Source organism: Vanellus vanellus (genome assembly GCF_965231255.1).
Source record: "Vanellus vanellus genome assembly, chromosome: 6".
Lineage (NCBI taxonomy): Eukaryota > Metazoa > Chordata > Aves > Charadriiformes > Charadriidae > Vanellus > Vanellus vanellus.
In genome coordinates, this window is record NC_138911.1 from 7,086,893 (window position 1) to 7,107,310 (window position 20,418).

At 36.2% G+C, this 20,418-nt stretch overlaps 1 protein-coding gene across 1 annotated transcript in view; it reads right to left on the minus strand.

Annotated features, from left to right (window-relative positions):
• The window catches only part of KIF18A (kinesin family member 18A), a gene marked incomplete at both ends in the record, with an annotated part of 42,545 nt that overhangs the window by 14,468 nt on the left and 7,659 nt on the right, over nt 1–20,418 (minus strand). The window contains 8 exons of the mRNA XM_082485157.1: nt 4,224–4,462; nt 5,768–5,889; nt 7,020–7,184; nt 11,323–11,485; nt 15,502–15,611; nt 15,751–15,825; nt 16,748–16,924; nt 19,278–19,475. Of these exons, the coding sequence (XP_082341283.1) occupies nt 4,224–4,462; nt 5,768–5,889; nt 7,020–7,184; nt 11,323–11,485; nt 15,502–15,611; nt 15,751–15,825; nt 16,748–16,924; nt 19,278–19,475 (1,249 nt within the window). The remainder of the gene's footprint in view (nt 1–4,223; nt 4,463–5,767; nt 5,890–7,019; nt 7,185–11,322; nt 11,486–15,501; nt 15,612–15,750; nt 15,826–16,747; nt 16,925–19,277; nt 19,476–20,418) is intronic.

Sequence of the window (20,418 nt, forward strand, 5' to 3'; positions counted from 1 at the left end):
GTCCATGCAATTGTTATATGTGAAATATGGATTTTTATATAAGGAATAATGACCACTGTGTAGTACATGGGTAATATTTTTCCATCTTCGTGCAAAACATTATTTCCTTCCCAACATCTTGAACAAATTATAAATAATAAAATATCAATGCGCCAAAGGTGTGAGGGGATCTGTATAAATCTTTCTTTTTATTTGTTCACTAAGTTCTTAGGTCAGCTCTTGCTAACATTTGCCAAGCATACTTCTGAGACGACTTTAGGGAGAAGGAATTGGATTCTTGAATAATTTATTTCATCTTTAAAGAAAAAAAAGAAATTACTACATCCCTCCTATTTCTGATTGGGATGTTGCCCTTGTACTACTTCTCAGTTTCCCATGCTAATGTATTTTTTTCTGATTTATGCTTTTTTTCCTTAATACACATTCTGCAGAGGAGAAATGTATTCCCATAACATAATATCAGCTAATAGTTCAAAACATTTTAAATGTGAATTTAAACAAACAATTGAAGAAGAGCTATTTCACTGCATTTATTTTGTGTTCAACAGAAAAATTTTTAAAGCACTGGTAAGTGGATTACTTTTTTCTACCACACCTGCCAAGACGTATGGAAATGATTGCATCAACACCAGTTGACCATTTTAGGTAAGGACAGATTAATATTAAAATGATACTGTAAAAATATTGTTTGAAAAGAGTATTTTTTCTGAGCAGAGCTGCTACTGTTCACATTTATTTGTTATCTAGATGTTTTAAGATTAAATAATTGAATGTCCAATTTATAATTTTTAGGACTTTATTCTAACTTTCTCCAGTATGCAAAGCCAATTCTCAATTCAATTCCAACTCAATTTCAAATTCAAATGTCTAATGTAAAGTCCTCAGTACTTTAGTAGCTAACAGCAATATGTTTTATTCTGTACAATGACTTATGTTTAGAAATTTTTGTACAATCGCTACCTGCTGAACAGTAAGTCTCATACTAACAAGCAGTATTGAGAGGAAAAAAGCTGTTGAAGAAAACTTATTTTACGTTAGCTCAACAACTTAAGCTTCCAATGAGACGTATATTCTTTATGAAGATTAAAAACCTTCAGTAATTTAGAAAATAAAACAAAAATCCTGGCTGCATCCCTTAAAAGTATCAACACATTTATACAACTAGTCAAAAGCAAACGGAAAGAGCACACAATCAGATGAAGAGCTTAAAAAACCCCCAATGGATAAGTGTCTTGTTAGAAATTGTCTCGTTAGAAGTTATCATAACCTTTCCTGTAAAGGTTACAAAATTTGGAGAATAGTGCTTTCTACCACGTTTTCTCCTGCATCTAATAAGAGGGCACAAGGAATGAAAGTAATGTATCCTATTTCTTTTTCCAAAGAACAAGTAAACAAAAATAAAAATACCACAAAAGATTTCTATGGACATGTTCAGGCAAAGACACCATTTAGAGCTGAAAAAAGTCCACCTTAACCAAAAAATATGGTGTCCGTTTACCTAAGTGAACATACAGTTCAACAACTTTTAGAACAAGAGAATAATTGGAAAACCTCTACGTAAGACTTTCAAGACAACCCTTCAAATTATGTCTAATGACTTTAATGGAGTGAAATGTTTATGCCTTAAAAGTTCACGTGCAATTTAATTAACAGTTATTTTAGTGTTAACTTCAGTAAGAACACATCTGGCCTTCTACAACACAGGACTTCAAGAAAGGTGGAAAAGCAGTAAATTAATCAAGAACTGTAATGAAGCTTACTAGGATCAGGAATTAAAATTCACAACGATAACCCACATATGACAAGACAGAATCTCTATGATCAACATTTAGTTAGAAAGTATTATACAGTTTAGTGGATCTGTATTTGGGTACATCTCCCTACCTATTCTAGTCCCTCTAAAAGGAAAAAAGAGTATATAAAAAATATGCCTATGATATAAAATAAATACCAGCTAGGAACACGGCTTCATGTTTGTCTTGCACATACACAATACTGATCTCCAAGTGAAAACCCCATTGCATGAATCTTGAATTCTTATTTCACAAGTGGTTTAGAGAAGTTTGCATTTCTTTCCTTCTTCAGTCACAGACATAATTCCAAAAATCCAATCTTAACACATCATAAACGCCATTTTTTAGGGGTTAGGCATTTTTTTAAAACAGTAAAATTAAAATTTTCAGAGAGATAATCACAGTAAATTATAAATGAAAACTGACATTTATATACACATATATACACACACAAAACATGATTAGAAATGAGGTGATTTTTGTAAATCAGAACTGCTAGCACTTAAGATTCCAGTGTTCTAGCACTGAAAAGAAAATATTACAGTATTTGAATTCTCAGATGAGTTACGACAGGAAACAACCGCCACCTCCAAAATTCTTCAATCTGCTTTGCCATGATATAATAAACAGACTAGAAAAACAGTTTTAAAAACTGTATTCTTTTTTACTTAAAAAGAGAGATAAAACAAGAAAGAAAACCACTACTTTTTATTTTAATGCCTTTCATAAAGCTTTGCAGAATATATTTCCATTCTGATACGACAGTAGCATCATGGTTCCTAATGAACACAATCCCACAAAATGCAGATACTTAGGACTACCATGATTTTCCAAAAGGTTGCCAGCAATCCAAGATCATATCCAGTTTCTTTCTGCATGGGAAATGAGAATGGACCAGAGTGGAAGAACGCTGCCACCGGCTGAGGTCCACTGCCCTATTCCAAGCAGGAAGGAAAAACAGGCAAGCCAACAACTGCTTCCGACCTTGCTGAATCCTTGACTAGCACAGGCAGAATAGGAAGCATAATCATGCAAATCTGTAAACTTCCTTTTCCTTCTCTCAGAGAACCCAGAAGCAAACCCACACCAAAAAACCCCTCCAAACAAAAACCAACCTAACACCAACCCCCCCAGAAAAACCCAGCCCACCCTCAACACCGTCTGACCTTTACATTGCGGACAATGAAATCCTGGGAGTCAACTATCTGGTATGATCAATAGCAATACAAACACATGCCAAAAATCACATACACACTTAATGAGAACAGAGGCAATAAATGGTTTTGGCAGAATAATTCTCAACCCTGGAGCGAGATGTGTAGAGGAAGAAAGCTAAAGAAAGCAGGGAACTAATTTCACAGTGCTCCAGGGGTCAGTGCTCTTGCATGACTATCAGCTTTTGAGAAGCTGAAGTATTATTTATCCGCTTTTCCCTTGTTACCTATGGATGTCATTCAATGTTATGGATTACTAGCTAGAATCAGAAGGCCCCAGTGTGTTAAGTGCTGCCTATCCAGAGCACAAGATACGAGCACTGGCCCACAGCAGCTGCACTATCAGGCTGAGATTTTGCCTGTCATCCATCAGAATGCACTTCCTGTAAGAATTCTTCAGCCGTTTTTATCCAGGCTACACTCCAGGGCAAGTCACTTTACAGCTAAAGAAAAGACAGCTACATAGAATAGACTGTTTCAGTTGGAAAGGACCTACAGAGATCATCTAGTCCAACTGCCTGACCAAGTTAAAGCATGTTATGGAGGGCATTGTCCAAACGCCTCAAACACTGACAGGCCTGGGGCATCAACCACTTCTCTAAGCAGCCTGTTCCAGTGTTTGACTGGAACATAAGAGTTATAGGGCAGAAACGGGGCCAGCAGGATACAACAAAGCAGTCAATTCCATAGTAGAAAAGATGGATCTTTTGCTTCCTGGAAAAATAAACTTATAAAATGTTGTACTAAATTGATTCTGGGTTAGCCTGTAATTAATGGGAAATCTCATCTCCCTCAAGGCTATTCATTCAAACTGTGCAAAACTGCAGTAGCTGCTTAACTTTTCAAATCACTAACAGAATTATAATACTTATTGACACTATGACGCCTTTTCCATCAGTCATGCGAAAGACTCAAATGGAATTATTAATAACACTCATAGGATCTAGCAACAGTGATATATGGGTTATGTTCCAACAAAAGAATAAGGGAGTTATCTGTTGGCAGAGCGTGTATAGCCATTGAAAAAGTCAACTTATTTCTTATATCCAAGTAAGAACGGTATATAATTTACAGAAAGCGGGTCTGAGGCTTGGCTTTACATTTGGCTGCAATATTTGCAGAAGTGTGCATCCACGGTGTTTATGGATGACATACAGCTTTTGCAGGAGACACTGAAAAGTATTTCAAACAGAGAACACATTACTTATATACTTACGGCATGGGGTGTTTGGTCTGTTCAGAAGTTGTGGGAATGCAAAGATAGCTGACAACTTTAGTTCGTGGTTTTGATTTTGTTCATTTTCTTCAGTCTGGTCAGCCCAAACTACTGATTTTTGTCGTTGAATCAGCTGCTCAACCTCCCCAAATTCAGTCTCAGTTAAATTATTTGTCAACCCAGCTTCTTTCAAAGTCAGGTATTGCTTGCGAAGAAATGGAAGCAAAGTATTCAGTACTCTGTAAAACAACAAGAGGTGAGACAAATATGACTAAATCGTAACTAATCTGAGCCTTACTAGCACTGCCACTATTAGGAATAGGAGGGATTTTTTTCTGTTCTTCCACCCCCACCAAGTTCTGTTGTGTAACTTATTTTAATTTATTTTCAGGGAATACCTTAAAACAGAGAGGAAACTTTCACTACTAAGTCGAGTGATTTTTCTCATTTGCAAAATCTTGTATTTCACTCTAAGCATTTACTAAGTATAGTTTTTCCTCAGTGCCCAAGATCTGACTTCCTAAAATTAAGTATCAGAAAAAAGAAAAGCATAAACCGAATAGTGTGGTTTATACCCAAGCACATCTTTATTAGATGTGTACAAAACCTTATTAGAAGCCTAGTCTAAATAAATTTAGATACTAGGATCTTTAATTAAAGAATGGAATATATTAAGATCCACACAGAACTGCAAACCAAATTAAAGTGACAAAAGTTTAGGAATCCCATCTGAAAACAAGAATTAATTAACTATGGAGTCAGTTGCAGGACTAAACAGTAGGTTCTAGCAACAAGGAAAGGGATATGTATATAAAAACCTCAAGAAGCATCTTTGTAATTAAGAACAACATACCTTAAAAATTTTGGGTTTAGTTTTGCAGGTTTATTAGGTTTTGTAATGTTTATGGTAACAGCCTTTTCTCCAAAGGATGAAGAAAAGCTGGTTATTTCTTTTTGGAATGATTTAATTATAAATTTAATATACTTACTTACTGCAGATTTGCGATTACTTCCTGTTCCTTATGTCACACTCTGAAAGCTAGTCTCCAACATTTCAGAGACTGATAATAGAAGAGCTAATGCTTACCTGCAGATTCAGCTTTTTTGTCTGAGTAGCTATATAAGTTTAATGGTAACAATTTTTAATACAGGTAAATTAATGTCTACAGTGCAGGGAATTAGAGAACACAAACACTTACAAAAATCAATACTGCGCTATTCAACACAGAAGAGGAAAATAAGACACCACGATCTATTGAACAGTTTGTGAAAAAGACACAAAGAAGAAAATTAAATAGAAATAAGAAGGACTAGAGTATCCTTGCAGTTTCTGTTAAACAATAGTAGATATGTACCAATACTGATGAAATGATTATTATTTTACATATCTTTTTGCTTAAGAAAACACAATTCTAACCTAGAAAAAAAGTTTGAGAAAAATCTTGCTTCTGTTTCAGCTAAAACTAAATTCTATAGATATGTCTTCTTAAGTTACAAACGTCAGAACAGAAGTCTTATCAAGCCTGCTATGAAACCATACTTACTTTTCTGTCTGCTTATAGTGCTGATCTTGAAGGGACACCAGAGATAACATGTGCTCAATCTGGGCTTTCAGGTCCTTAACTTCTAGGTTTAAATGGCAACACTGCAGATCTTTACCAAGTTCCTTGAGAAATTAGCAAGACAAAAAACCAAACAACTGGACATCAAACTGAAAGTGATAAACTAAAATAATATTAATTCATTCTATATTGAAAAGTAAAGATGAAGTGGATCTATATTATTATAATGAAGTTTTATGGTAGAAAAACTTGTTTGGTTCTTATTTATATTCATAAGTATTGCTTTGGAGATTTCCTTTGACCAATAGTGGGTGTGCTGTAATTAGCATTAAGAACCCAACAGGCACACACATATGCTTATCTATGCATGCCCAAAACCACGCTTGCCTTTTTTTCCATGTACTTGCTCCATATCTGAATTTCAGTGACATTGTCTAGGACAAGTCTTCACTGCATTCCTGAGATGACAATACCTTGTTTGAAATATCTTAAAGTTAATTTCTTTTAAGGTATCAACAAGTTTTATTAATCTCAATAAAAACACAGGTATTGAAATATATTCTACTATGAGTCATGTAAGTGCTCACTACGCTATCATTTAAGCTACTCCAATTGCTGGCTAAAACTAAAAGGCAAGGAGGAACAACCCCCCACCTTTCTTTTCCTCTTCTCCTTCTTCCTGCACAGACCTTCATCCCTTCCCTTCTGCCAGCTCTGGTGCTTCTCTGAGGCTGCACTGAACTGACTCTACTTGCTAAAACTTGGCAGAGAACACAACTTCCCACTTCTTTCTCCCTTCCCACTCCTCCCCTAGCACTCTCCAAAAAAGAAGGGGTTTTTGGCCAAGCTAAGAATTAGGTTGTCACACGGTTAGATGAGCATGAGGAGCTACTGTAAAGGCAAGAATAGAAGTGTATGGTCAGGAGCAGGATCAGCTCTCTGGCAGGTACCTGAACTGCTCAGCCATATCATACTTGGTCCCCTTTAGCGTGCATTTTTTGCGTGTAATCGTATACTTTAATGACCAAGGAATACTTGCACAAATAATGAAGTACTTTTAAGGCAGGAGAATGGTAACAGCTAATGCTACAATTTAAAACCACCCTGAAAGAATTAAAGCAGAAGCCACGAGTAGAAGCAAGACAAAGGGGAAAAAAAATCCTTCTCTTCTTAACTATAGTCAGATGTTGCCTACAACGCAGGAAATCTGCCCTTGAAGTGAAAGGCATTTTACCTTTGGAATACACCCATCTTGACCCAGGAGGCGCATTTCATTTTCAACACGATGCAGCCAATTGGTGTTTTCCTCAAAATGTTCAACCTCCTCTTCTTTCTTCTTCTGCATGTGTAGACGGTGGGTTCTAAGCATTGCGAGCCTTTGATCCCGCTTGCAAGTGGCCTAAAAATTAGCATTTAAGGGGAAAACCTTCAAATTACGTTCACAAACATGACTATACAAAAAAAGATTTTTTCCATACTTTTATACTCAACTGGGCACAACAAATATTTTGCATTTTGGACCAGTTTAACAAATGTGAAGTAGCACATTCCCCTTACAAGCATAACTGAATTATACTTAAACATTTTCAATTTTTTTTTTCCTGGAAGCCCTTATAACAGAGAATATAGTCATTTGATTATTCCTCTAAAGAATAATACGTTGCATTTGATCAGTTTCTGTTTTAGGCCATAATTATCTTCAGTTAGAAAGACTGGAAAAACTACACCTGCACATAGAGACAAACACACTTCTAGATAAAACATAACATAACAATTTCTAGTAACTCAAGTATGAATACAAAGATGGAATTTTATCTGCTTTGTTTTCCTAATGCAGTATGTCCTAGAAAAAGCCCATTAAAGGACAAAGTATTTCACAAAAGCAAAACCCTATATCTTCAAGCATCAGAATTCTTCTGATGGCTGTCTGAAATCTGACAACAAAAGGCACAAACCCAGCAACAGCAAGCTGGACACGAATGAGGTAGCGTCCTAAGAAGGCAAAGGAGTCTCCTTCTATTCAGAAGACAACTATAGTTTGCAGCATACTTTAAAAATTAGGTCACTAACTCAACTAGTCCTAGAGAACATTAACTTTAGAGAGTTCAGAGTTTAGTTCTGCCTAAACTTTTAGTCAAAAACAAAACAAAACCCCACAAACATTTGAATGATATTGCTACAATCAACAAAAACAAACATATAGAACCCAGTCAGTTTTTAAACTAACCCAGTTAGTTTTTAAAAACTATGTAACCTAAATGTCTATGCCCATACATTCCAAAATTAACACTAAATGAAAACATCAATTAGAATGAACCTACATATTTAGATTAGCAGGCCAAATTAATTCTATTATAACATGTCATAAGAAACTCTGAATGTACCTCCCTAATGTTGCACAAAGCAGAAATTACTAGACCTGGTGCCCTTCTGAACATACTGTAGAAAACAGGAACAGTACGTGGAGAGATGCAGTTTGCATTTCTCAAGATGGCTTTTCAAAATGCTTATTTCAACACGTGGCATGCAGAACACAGAACCAGCACGGTAAAGACACCTGAACTACATGTGTGCTCCAGGCAACTTACCAGGTCAAAGACTAGATTCTGGCCAGAATTTCACTTTGCTTTCTCTTGCGACTGTCTTATCTGCTAAGATGACAGAGGATCCAGAGAAGACAAAGTTGCTCTATAAATGACCAGCTCCTTAAGGAAAGTACCAGGAGGAAGAGTTAATTGTCAGGCTAAAGCTCATAATGAGCATTGGTTCCCTCTGACCAGTGACATGAGGGGAGAGCTTTCAGGACTGCTGAAGTAAAAAAGTTCAAATGCATTGTTTTGCATACTTCAGCTTTTACACAGTGCAGGAGAGTTCTTAGGATTGAAGGTGGTATTGACAACATCCCACCATTTGATGAACCAATCCCACAGGTTCCCAGGAAGAAAGGGCATGTTACATTGATGTGCTACAACAGAAAAGACATGGTTATGCGTGCGAGCTGTAACACAACCTCTGGAACACATGTAGTCCTAAGCAAGACACTTGGTTGCTACTGGTTTTTTTTTTTTTTTTTGAGAAAAAAAAAAAAAAAAAAAAAAAAGAAAATCACAAGAGGTACAGAAGAAATCATCTGAAGATGGAGAACTGGGACATATCCCACAAGTATTTTTTGAATCCAGCATGGGAAATTGCAGTAAGCAGAAAAACTGAAACCAAGATAGACTGACTGCTTTCCAGGAATGTGCTCCTTTTCCAGACAGTAAAAATAATGTTAAAGTGGCAATCAGATACGTAGAAGGGATTTTAAATCTAATATACTTTTTTTTTTTAAGGCTATCAAAGCAGCAGCTTTTTGTCATGTCTTTAAACATAAAAAAAAAAATTAAAAAATTAAAAAGTTGTAAAACTGATTCCATGACTGAAACAGAAACCTTCAAGATAAAATAGGTCAAAACTGAGTAGACTTAGTCAAACTCAGCAAGATAGTTAAAAGTAACTATAACACAGGGGCACATACTAACTTTCTGTATTTCCATACAAAGAGGAATGCTCTACACATGCTCTCCTATTGACCCAAAGCTTTTCTGGCTAACACTGCTGTAGCTGATACCTAGAGTGCAACAGGAAAACAACACAGAACCACAGGTAACAGGAGTGTAGGAACAGGCATTAGGCAGGAGAATGTAAACAAGCCCTTTAAATAGGCAGCATCCACGTTGTAAAAAAACTGGAAACAGGGGCAATTATGTGGAAAATGGCAATGATTTATTAATTGTCCAGGATGGACTGAATTTCACACGAGTAACCGTGACAAAATTTTTGCAACAAGAAAGCATTTGGAAGAACAGATATTAAGGTAATCTAAATTCATACGGAAGTTGTGGGGGGTTTTTTTCCCCCCCCTTTTTTCCTTCTTTCCGAAATTATTATTTTGAACTAAAGAGTTCAAACTGGGGTTGTTCAAATAGATAGACAAGATATCATTTGCTTCGTGTTAACTTATCTAAAATCATTATTATATATAGTTACTGAGCACAGACAATTGAGTATAAAATGAGAATACTTTATAAGTAAAACGCTTCCCTTAAAAATTACTATTTCAGAAATACCCCTGTGGCCTAACAGTGTATTTTACAGAGAGAAAACCCAGAGGCATTTAGGAAAATAGGAAACATGTAAAAATACATGGAAGAACAGACGCATCATAGTACACAAGGGAAATGTGAGCAGTCACTTTGGTAATCAAATGACTGGATTCCAAATTAAAATCCCGTTTGTTCCAAAGTAGTCATAAAAGGACCTTTAATTTTACCATTACAGTGACTTACTCTTGTTAATAAATAAGGCATGGTACTTATAGGACAGTGACTCGTGACCCTTAGTAAATCACATCTATAACTTAAATAATGGCAAAACCAACATTTGAGTGCAGCACTGCTAACATTCAAAATAAAAGTTAAATCAACACAAAAAACACTCATATGAAATAGAGTGTATGAAGGTCTAACCTCTCATTATAAATAGATATACAACTATGGTCCATTGTAAGCAGCATTTAGAAGTACAGCACAGATAGGAAGTATTAAAGTATTACTTCAGAGTTTCTGTGGCGTAAAAGAGAATTCTAGAACACATTAGTCACTTGAAATATCTTCATTAATGACAAGCAAAAATGTGTGATATATTTTCACTTTGACATTTATCTAAGGACCAAATTTCATGTGAATCACTGGGAGAAAAATAGTCATATGGTAAACTCTCATTTTTGGCCAAATACAGATTGTTACTGTGACTAAGCAAAATCAGCCCCACCCTCAACTTCCTGTCTACATAAAAGTTATATTCCTTTAAACTGACTTTTAACAGAAAAATTAAGATACTATCTAACCATGCTTACTTATTTATACTTTGATTCTTCTAGGAAGACATGGGTATTCAGTGCTGCACAACAGCAATTGTTCATACTTAGCCCCCAAATTCGTCTCTTAAAATTCAAGGCAACTAAATGTAATTATTTCTGTTCACATGACTGTCCTTAGGCAGCTTTCCAAACATCATCTTGCTGACAACTGAAAACACCAATGATAAGAATCCGCCCTGTTTAGCACAAGGTGCATGCTTTCCTTATGAAACATAAGGGGATTACTTAGCTTGATAACAGCTTCAATGGCTGTACCATACATTAACAAGCTTTGGTTTTGGACAAGACCACCATGAGTCTCCCTAACTCTAATCAGGTCTTAAGTACCTATGCCAATCCACTCTATATAAGGACAACCTGAAGTTTTCCCAGTTAGCAGCAATAAGCACATTGACAGTTTCCTGTGCAGTGTGGGGAAAAAAATAGCACACCTGGCATTACTACTACATTTTCTGTATTTCTGTCAGAAAATGTTATCTGAGTGATAATCAGTGTGTCCCATTTTAATTAAATATTTAAGCATTAACTAATTATATAATTACTTAAGCAAAATTCACACATTAGTATAGCAAAATGAAGAGAGATGATACCTCGTATTACATTATAGAAAACTCACCTTTTCTACTCTTTCTTCAGAGCACATCAGTTGAATTTGTTCATGACATTGTTTCTGGTAATATGTCTTCAGTGCGTTTTCTTTCAGTTGCATTTCCAACTTGAGGTACTCTTTTCTGATTTTCTCACGGTTTGCAAACACATTTTTAAGGATTTCTTTGTATCTATTAGAACCAAAGGATAAGAATAAATAACAGATTACTTACTGAAGACTTTTTGTTTTATGACCGTCTCCTTTACAATGGGAACTTCCAATTCCAAGTTAATAAAATAAATATAAAAAAAAGGAAAAATGTAAAGCCTGCTACAGATGAGCACTAAAAGTGTCAGCGCATCAGTAAAGATTTTATGTAGTCAAACTGGAAATGGGATGTAAAATTTTGAAGGGGTCACTAAAAAAATACCTTGTTGTATTTATGAAGACAACACTGGGATTCAAAAGACAGACATCTAGAACTTCTTCACATAAGTCTTATCTCTACCTCCAAAAGATACTACTTGTGTTCTCTAATTCTTATACCAATTTATTAAATAGGTCAGACTATTGTTGCTATAGACACACAAGGTCTCCTTCCAAAAACCTGCTACTAATCTCTCAAAAAAGGAAAGCCACAAGAGAGTCTTCTGTTGCTCACTTTCTCTGAAGTTCTGTTGTACAATTTTAATCCTTAACGGATGACGAAAATCAGAACATGCATCATGTTTTAACACATATTAGGCTAATATGGGGGGAAAAAAAACAAACTAGTGGTAGAAGGTACTTCAGAGTTATTTAAATGAGACCAATGTTTAAATGGCCTCAAAATCTGCTTAGCCCTAGTCTGCAATGCAAACCAGAATAACAAGCAGAAAGCCTGGAAGCATTACTATGTTGCAATATAAGTTTCAGTGGTAGTACTTTTTCACTCATGAATACTGAAAATGCAGTACAGAATAGCCCAAAATATACTGTATATCTTGATAATGACCAACCTTGTATACAACCCGTTGCATAACATCACATCCTATTGACTTGTTAGATTTTACATAAGAATAATGGCACAGTTTAACATGCAAATGTTCTAAAGACATGTAACATTTGAGGTCTTTATACAGTGTTTAAAAAACATCATAAAACTAAATATCTTAAAAATACTATAAAATAACGCATAGGTTGAACTACAGAATAAGTTGAAGAGACATTCTTGCCATGTAGTTGACTTCTTGCCAGTGTGTTTCAGAAGTAACAATTCCATTTCATAGTCCGAAGTCTGAATAACTCCAAGTCTTTTATTCCAGTGTTTTATTACTCTCATTTTAAAAACAAAGAGAATTAACAAAAGAATTCTTCTCTACAGTTATAGAAATTCAATAGGTTTACCTAAAAGTGTCCAAAGAATGCTACTGTATCTAGGTAAAACGTGCACTAAACCACACAGAATTTAGAAATAATATTTCTTTGAGAAATGAAATAGCCAGCTGCAGAGTATCAGAGTTCTTACCCTACACTGTTACTATCTGTACAACCTGCACTACTATACTACCTATTGCACAACTGGTTGGAGAATTTTTTTCCTCCATAGTATCCATAGAAACATGGTTCTTCCCAGCTGCCTGGGAAACACAGCAATAAGAAATAAAGATGAATCCTCTCTGTCAGTTTCCCTTAGAGTAAAACCCCAGGCCTCATTTAAGAGAGGCTGCAGATTCTGATTCTATGTACAGTCACTGTGAGGAACTATTACCAGTAAATCAACCTTTTGTGTACTTACAATCACCAGTGTCCCAAACATAGCACCAAGCATAGAAGCCTTCGCAAAGCTCCTGCCTTGAGCTGCATTCACTCTTTCAGCAAGCACCTTTCTATTCCTATGGGGTTATCTTTACTCTCTCCTTTTCACTTAAAAATGACAAAGTGATCCTTTAGGCATATCCAGGGTATGAACTCTCTGGACTATCTACTCTCAAAGAGCTCATGGACCTGTTGGTAGCGGTTCCACAGCCAATGTCCACTGTTAACCTCAACAGGCTCGAGACTTGAAAGGTTGGCAGACAATGCATCTGAAAGCTTTAGACAACAGAGGGAGCAGGAATGACCTTTGGGTTTGAAGAAGTGGTGTAATCAGCGAGTCTCTTCCAGATAACAGTGCAGCAAAAGCACTAGGTAGTTGGACTGAAACACAAGATTGTGGATAAGGCTCTCTACCCTGTCTCAAACAGAAGGGAGAAGAGAGCAGAATACCTTCAAAACCTGTAAGTGGATGTGGGGAGAATGAACTCATCGCCCACACCATCAGTACAATGAACCTGACAGGATCCTCATGAGGAAGAAGGGAATGAAGCATCCACTTTATTGTTGATATCTAGAGGGAATGGAATAGACTTACACGTGTCTCTGGATATTCCAGAACATTAAAACCCAAATATACTCTGACCACAGATCTTAGCATAGAATGTGTTCAGCATTTTGAAAAGACATTTTAGATACCTTGCCCTTGACTGATTCTTCCCATACACATAGAATGAAATAAAGGGCGAACCACAGGAAATTAAATTAACCTTAAAGACTTACAGTGCAAAAATATGCAGGAAAACTGTCAGAACTATCAACATGACTTAGAAACCTACACTTCTTTTGAAAATTAAATTTAAATAACCTGAATGAGACATCTATTGAAACCTCTGGAATGCCAGTAAAACGAAGCTTAGTGAGAGAGCATTTTGCTTTGAATAAGTTTTTACTTTCGCCTCAGAAGGTTTTCCAGGTTAAAAAATAGCACGTTCAAAGGGCCAATAAAAAAAACCAACTAATAAACCTAGGTGAAAAATTCTCAGAAATATGTGATGAGATATGCAGAGAGAGATCGAGAAAGACTTTCGCACCAAAACCTAACCTTCTTATGGAATAGATTGACTTCTACAACAAATTCATATTCACATGTCTTTATTTGTTACTTTTTATGTGTTCTCACGAGAGACTGTCACATCAGAAAAGGCAGACAGGAGCATCACCAAGAAGAAAAAGAGATGAGGAAATATGAAAGCAATAGAAAGTAAGGAACCTACAAACATAAATTAGACTCTCTGTGGAAAAAGAACTCCAGGTTCTCACATCTCTTAAACCTTGCAGGAAAGGTACTACGTCATTAGTACCCGCCAGCAGCAGCTGCTGTCATTTATGCAAACTACACTGTCTACCCACAAAAACGACCTGCTAAGTAGCTTTGCTGAAAGCCAGCATTCATATGCTCCATCCTGCTGCATATGTGTGTCATTCCCTGCCCCCTCCGAGATTACTAAAACAACTCAAAGGGACTGTGAGAAGAAACACCAACATGTGAACGTATAGTTTTGGAACTTTTGCATAATGCAAGAGACATTCAAGTTCTATTTGGTAACACGTCCCTAGAGTTATCAAAATAGAGGCTTGTAAATATTCTACTGCATCTCTCCCCAAGACATACCATCTTGATTTTAAAAGTCTAGATCTTGACCAGTTTATTGAGAATGTAACTTTAATAGTATAGTAACTTTCTCTTACTTGTAGGACAATTTCACATTTTTTAGTTTATGAAGATAAGCTTCTTACCAGAAAAAGAATTTTCTTCTGTTATTAAAGGACTATGCCTAATTTTAAAAGCCCTGTGAGATGGACTTCTATAATAGGCCAGGTAAGACTGTTCCACAGACAGATCTATCAGGAAGCTTTTGTTGCTATTATGTTCAACTTTTTTGCCCCCTTTCTTAGATGCATTGTATTTCTTTATTACATAAAACTCAATGGGAATAAATACAATCCACAGAATACTGACACTGCTGCACTCCTGTCAATTTAGCGACTACTTCATAAGAAAATAACTATAGATGCAAGACCTTTACCAATGATCTAAATAGTGATGCGAGAGTGCGTTATGTCAGCTTCTGTTTATCTTGCAGTGTTTTACTGAATAATTTCCCTAGGAGATTCATGTCAGGATACTTCCTCAAGTACACAATATTTGTTTTGTTTTAAATCCACCACCAAGTTCTGAAAAGAAGTGCTCAGTTATGCAAACTACTCTAAGTAAACACACCTACTCTAAGTAAAGCAATATTAAAAATGAGGAAACCGATATCGAAAAGCCTAAGTTTGTTTCACAAATGCTTTTACAAGTTATACAAGCTCCAGTTTTGAAGCAAGATTTTAATGTGCTTAATCTACCTTTGTATTTCCACTTGCTGGTTGTTTGAAAGTACTGCTGCATTATGATTATCAGGAATGCTTGCTTGCTTTTCTTCATATTCTCTCAGTTTCTCTTTCAACATTAAGATCTAAAACAAAAAAAGGTATTATTCGAAATATATTTTTTTGGTTTATAGGGTCAATCCCATAAACATTTGTTTTGGTTTGTTTTTCAATTTAAAGTTGTAACAATTAATCTTTCAAACTTAACAACAGATGTTGACATACCTCTTTCTTTTGTTCATTGCAAATTTTAACATACTGGCTGATGTGACTGTCCAAACTAACAACATTGCTCTTCAACTGTTAAAGAAAAGAAACAAGTTAGAATTGAAGAAGGCTTCTTCATGTCTTCCTGCATAATAAAAACACCGAGTCTAAGTACTAGATAATTACATTTATTCATGCCTTTCCTCATCGTATAGAGCACAATCCTGACTTGCACAACAAAAAAATGACCCTCAGCTTTTGCAATAATATGTTGCATACCTATGGCCATGTCATTTCCCCCAGCAGAACAATAAAAAATTATTACATTTACACGTGCAAGCACATTTTGCATTTATTCAGACTAGTTTTACTATTTATTGTATACCTTGTGCTTTTTTTTTTTTTATAAAAACTATCTTTAAGTATGCAACAAATGGAAAGTACAGTCAACCCCATGTTATACAGAAGAAGTTAGGAGCTGTGATACAAAGGATTATGAAAAAAAAGAATCAGAATAATCTGGATAATAGAGAGCGGAAGACAGGACACCCCAGTGACTTTTCATTCATCTATATAATCTCATTGAGCTTCTTGGCTCCAGCTGAATTCTACCTGCAACAAACCTGGACTAGCTCTTGTACAACTGCTCAGATATTTCTTTAATATATTTTACAGTTCTCTGAGAGCATAATAGTAAGATACTGAAACTGGCTGTGAATTCTACCAGCTGAAGATTATTTCAAAATTTGAGACTCACAAAACAAACTCTTTCAAACTGGCAGCATAATCCTATTAAAGAAGCTATGTCACTTTTAGGCCAGAACTAGTCAGCTGTACTGTCTCTGTATCTAGTACATGTATGATGAAGAGTTGACTGTAAGAAAGAAGAGGTACCTGAACAAAATTTTGAGACAAAAATGAAGGAAATTATAATTGTTAGAAGATATAACTCTCCTTCTCTTAATACTGTACTATTATACTTTGAGAAAAGACCAATAAATACCAACATACTCACAGAAGACTTAATATCCTTTGCTCGGTTTGCATACTTAAGCGTATTATATGTATCATCATAGAACATAGAAGATGGACTAACAGCAGCTATCATTATCGTTCGGCAGTTTCCTCCAAGAGAATCTTTCAATAAACGAGTCAGCTTGCTGTTTCGATAAGGAATGTGCTGTTTCTTGCTCTAGAAAGAGATTTATATGCATGTTTATAGATTGGTCACTGGGTCTTTAAATATTCACCTGCCTAAAAGTCTGCTTAGAATGTCAACAATGCCACAAAACACAACAAACAGCCTTGGAACTTTTCTTTGCCATATGTAGTTTTCCTTAAAATTACATATACATCTTAAACGGTTTTAAATCTCTTGGAACTGTTTAATACCTTTATAACGTGCATTAGCCAGGTTATTTTCTGATGTTCAACTATTTTTGTGATGTGGGTAATTAACAGAAAAGGTAAACTACCTTAAACTACTTTCAGTTCACACAATAATCAAGGTTGGGAAGGACCTCTCAAGATCCATCTAGTCCAATCCCTTTGCTCAAAGCAGGGTCGGCTACAGCAAGCTGCCAAGGACTATGCCCGGTTGGGTTTTCAGTATCACCTAGGATGCAGACTCCACAACCTTTCCAGGCAACCCAAAGTCTGCTTTGTGAAGCTATTTTTCAATCACATCTACAGAATCTTCATCTCAGCACAAAGTTAGATCACTAGACCCCAACTCCACACCAAATAAGTCAACATGAAGAATCTTACTTATGTCAACGGTACAGATTCTAAATTCTGCCTCCCACTCCAACAAGATGGTGATAAGAATATGTGGCACCAGGAAGGGAATTAAAAGCTCTGATCATTTTCCCCTGGCATATTTGTAGGGGGGAAATTGCTAGCTGGCCAGAAGGACAAAAAGGGTGTAGGTGCAGGCAATAGACTTGACTTTGGCAAAAGTTCAGGAGGTTTTCTCATTCTCCCACATAACTGTCCTCACTCCTTCCGTTGAGCTGGTGCACCAAATTAGGAGACTATTTCACTACTGAGAGCAGGGGGCGTGTGTGTGTGTGTGTGTGGAACAGCACAAAAGAACAGCTTTGGATGGGTGTTGTTTTCTCCTATAAAAGCCTACTCGCTAAGATTAAAGGGGATAAACCTCTGGAAAAATCTTTGCCCTTGTCAGGCTATTTATTTACTCATGCAAGCTTTTCTACACAGGCTTGATTTTGAGAAAGGTGGGTAAGCAAAGCAGGTACATTCATCTTTGACACCATCCTTAGGGATCTGCAAACCATTTTTTAAAACTCTTTCTTGGCAGGACTGTTTTCATTCAGCTATCAGAGATGATGGTGGAAATCATAAGATTAAAGAATAAGATTAAAGGAAAATGATCAACAATGTAATCCCATTACTCAATGAGAGCTTTCCTGGACTTCAGGCTTTAGCACGGTTATAGTACAGAAATGAACAATATATACTCTGGAGTTACTTTAAAAGATATTAAATGTTCTTTAAACAAATTGGTAAACAGGAGAATTTTGCTAGGTCAGATAATAAGACACCTATCTACAGCACTACAGACAGAATCTGTGGTAGGATATCGTCTCCGCATCATCCAGAGCCAGAATGCCCTTTCTCACTCTGCAGGCAGCAGGAAGAGTTTACAAGGAATACCATAGGAAGACCAGTTTTTTTTTTTCAATGCTGTACATGAGCTCCAGTATTATAATTTTAGTTGTTCCAGGAAATTAAAAAGCATCTATGTTTTATTAAATGACAGAACCATAAAAAAAATACTTCATTAATGCTGAAAAAAAATTTTGTTGTTTTTTTTTTTTTTTTTTTGTTAATATGCAGGAGCAGCGTACATATTACTGGAGGGCAAGAACCTTTCTAATTAAAACTATACAAATCCTAGGCTTCCTGATTGTAGGACAGAAACAAAACTTATTCACCTCTATGACTAACCTATAATAAGGCAAAATCAAATGCAGTTAAAACTGTTTAAAGCCTTAGCATTTCTATTCCGAGTGTAAGCAACAAAACCCAAAATGTTTTCCTCCAATATTCTTACACAGACAAAAAATTCCCTGCAGTTCATTTAAATATGCCTTTGACTTAAGGCAAAGGGATGCTGGTCCCAACATCAGTATCAGCAGAAATGAAATACATAATACATACTTAAAAAAAAAAATTGTTTCCCTTTCAAGTAGAAGTTAATTTCAGCACTGGTGCTAAAGTGGCAAAAGTGAAGCTGCATCAGATGATTCAGCAACAGAAAAGATAAAGCAATTTTTTTTTTTCCTCTCCCCAAAGTTCACAGAGACTTTTTTTTTTTTTAAATTAGAATGATTCTACATTAACTTTAAGTATATGTTTTTTAATATATTCCATTAGGATATCCCAGGAATAAATTCCAAAGGTACAGTAAGAGTCAAACCAAATACGATATAAAGAGGTAGTGCCACATTTAATACTTACCATTTTTAAAAATGTTTCCACAACACTAGAAGGTGAAGACTACATGGGAAAGCAGCACATACCTTTGGATTTGCCAAGGCATTAATGACATTTCCAAGAGCTAGCAGGGAGCGGTTAATATTTGTTCCTTCTCTAAAACGAGCCCCCTTCGCATTTGTTGCGCTGGCACGTTCAGATCCTGCCAGGTCAATGAGAGACATTTTGGCAATGCGAACATTTTGATTAATACTAGCTGGTTTATCTTGCTGCCTTAGATAAATCTAAAAAAAAAAAAAAAAAGAAAATAATTAAAATATAACCACTAACCAGTCTGTTGTTACTTTAATCAGTAAGTTAATTTTACAGTGTAACAACTGTTTTCAGAATTCCTTCTTGGAATCCATGCTAGACCTTTTAGTACTTACCTAGCACCAACAGGCAGTTTGGCCTAACAGAAAACAGTGAATCCATTTCTGACACTTACCGCTTAAACTTACCTGCTTCACATATTAGCAGTGAAAAAGAAGCAGTGTGGTTGCACTGGGTTTGGCTGGTATGGAGTTAATTTCCTGCATAGCAGCCCATAAAGTGTTTTCAGATTTGACCCAAACAGTGCTGATAACACACCAGTGTTTAGCTTTTGCTGAACAGTGCTTGTACAGTGTCAAGGTGGCGGGCAAGACATCGCAAGGGGACACGCGACCCTAACTGACCGAGAGTTTCTCCAAAGTAGCCATTGCTTGAGGACTGGCTAGGCATCAGACTGCTGGTGGCAAGTGGTTGCTTCCCCTCCACCCCCTTCACTTTCAAGTGAACCACAAGGTATTTCCCTCTCCCTCTTGCTTTTGCCCTTTTGAGTTTCTTGCACAACCTGCTGCAGAGGATTAAGGGAGCAACTGAACTGGGGCTTAGCACAGTGGCAGGCTGGTGAGCTTCAAATGAATTTCATAGCCAAAATAGCTCTTGGTTCTTTCACGCTCAAGATGTATACCATGCTATTGCACTTTGAACTGAAAAAGGTGTTCACTTTTTAGAGGCACCTTTAAGAGTATGCCATATAGAGAGATGTATATAGGGATAAACCAGGAAAAAAAGTTAGACTCAGTGATTTAGACTTAACTGTAAGTATCATTAATAGGTGACCAATGCTCATTTACTGCTGCGAAAACTCATACAACTCCAGGGTCTTTGGGAAAGCTGTGACCCTTGAGGCCACTTATTCCC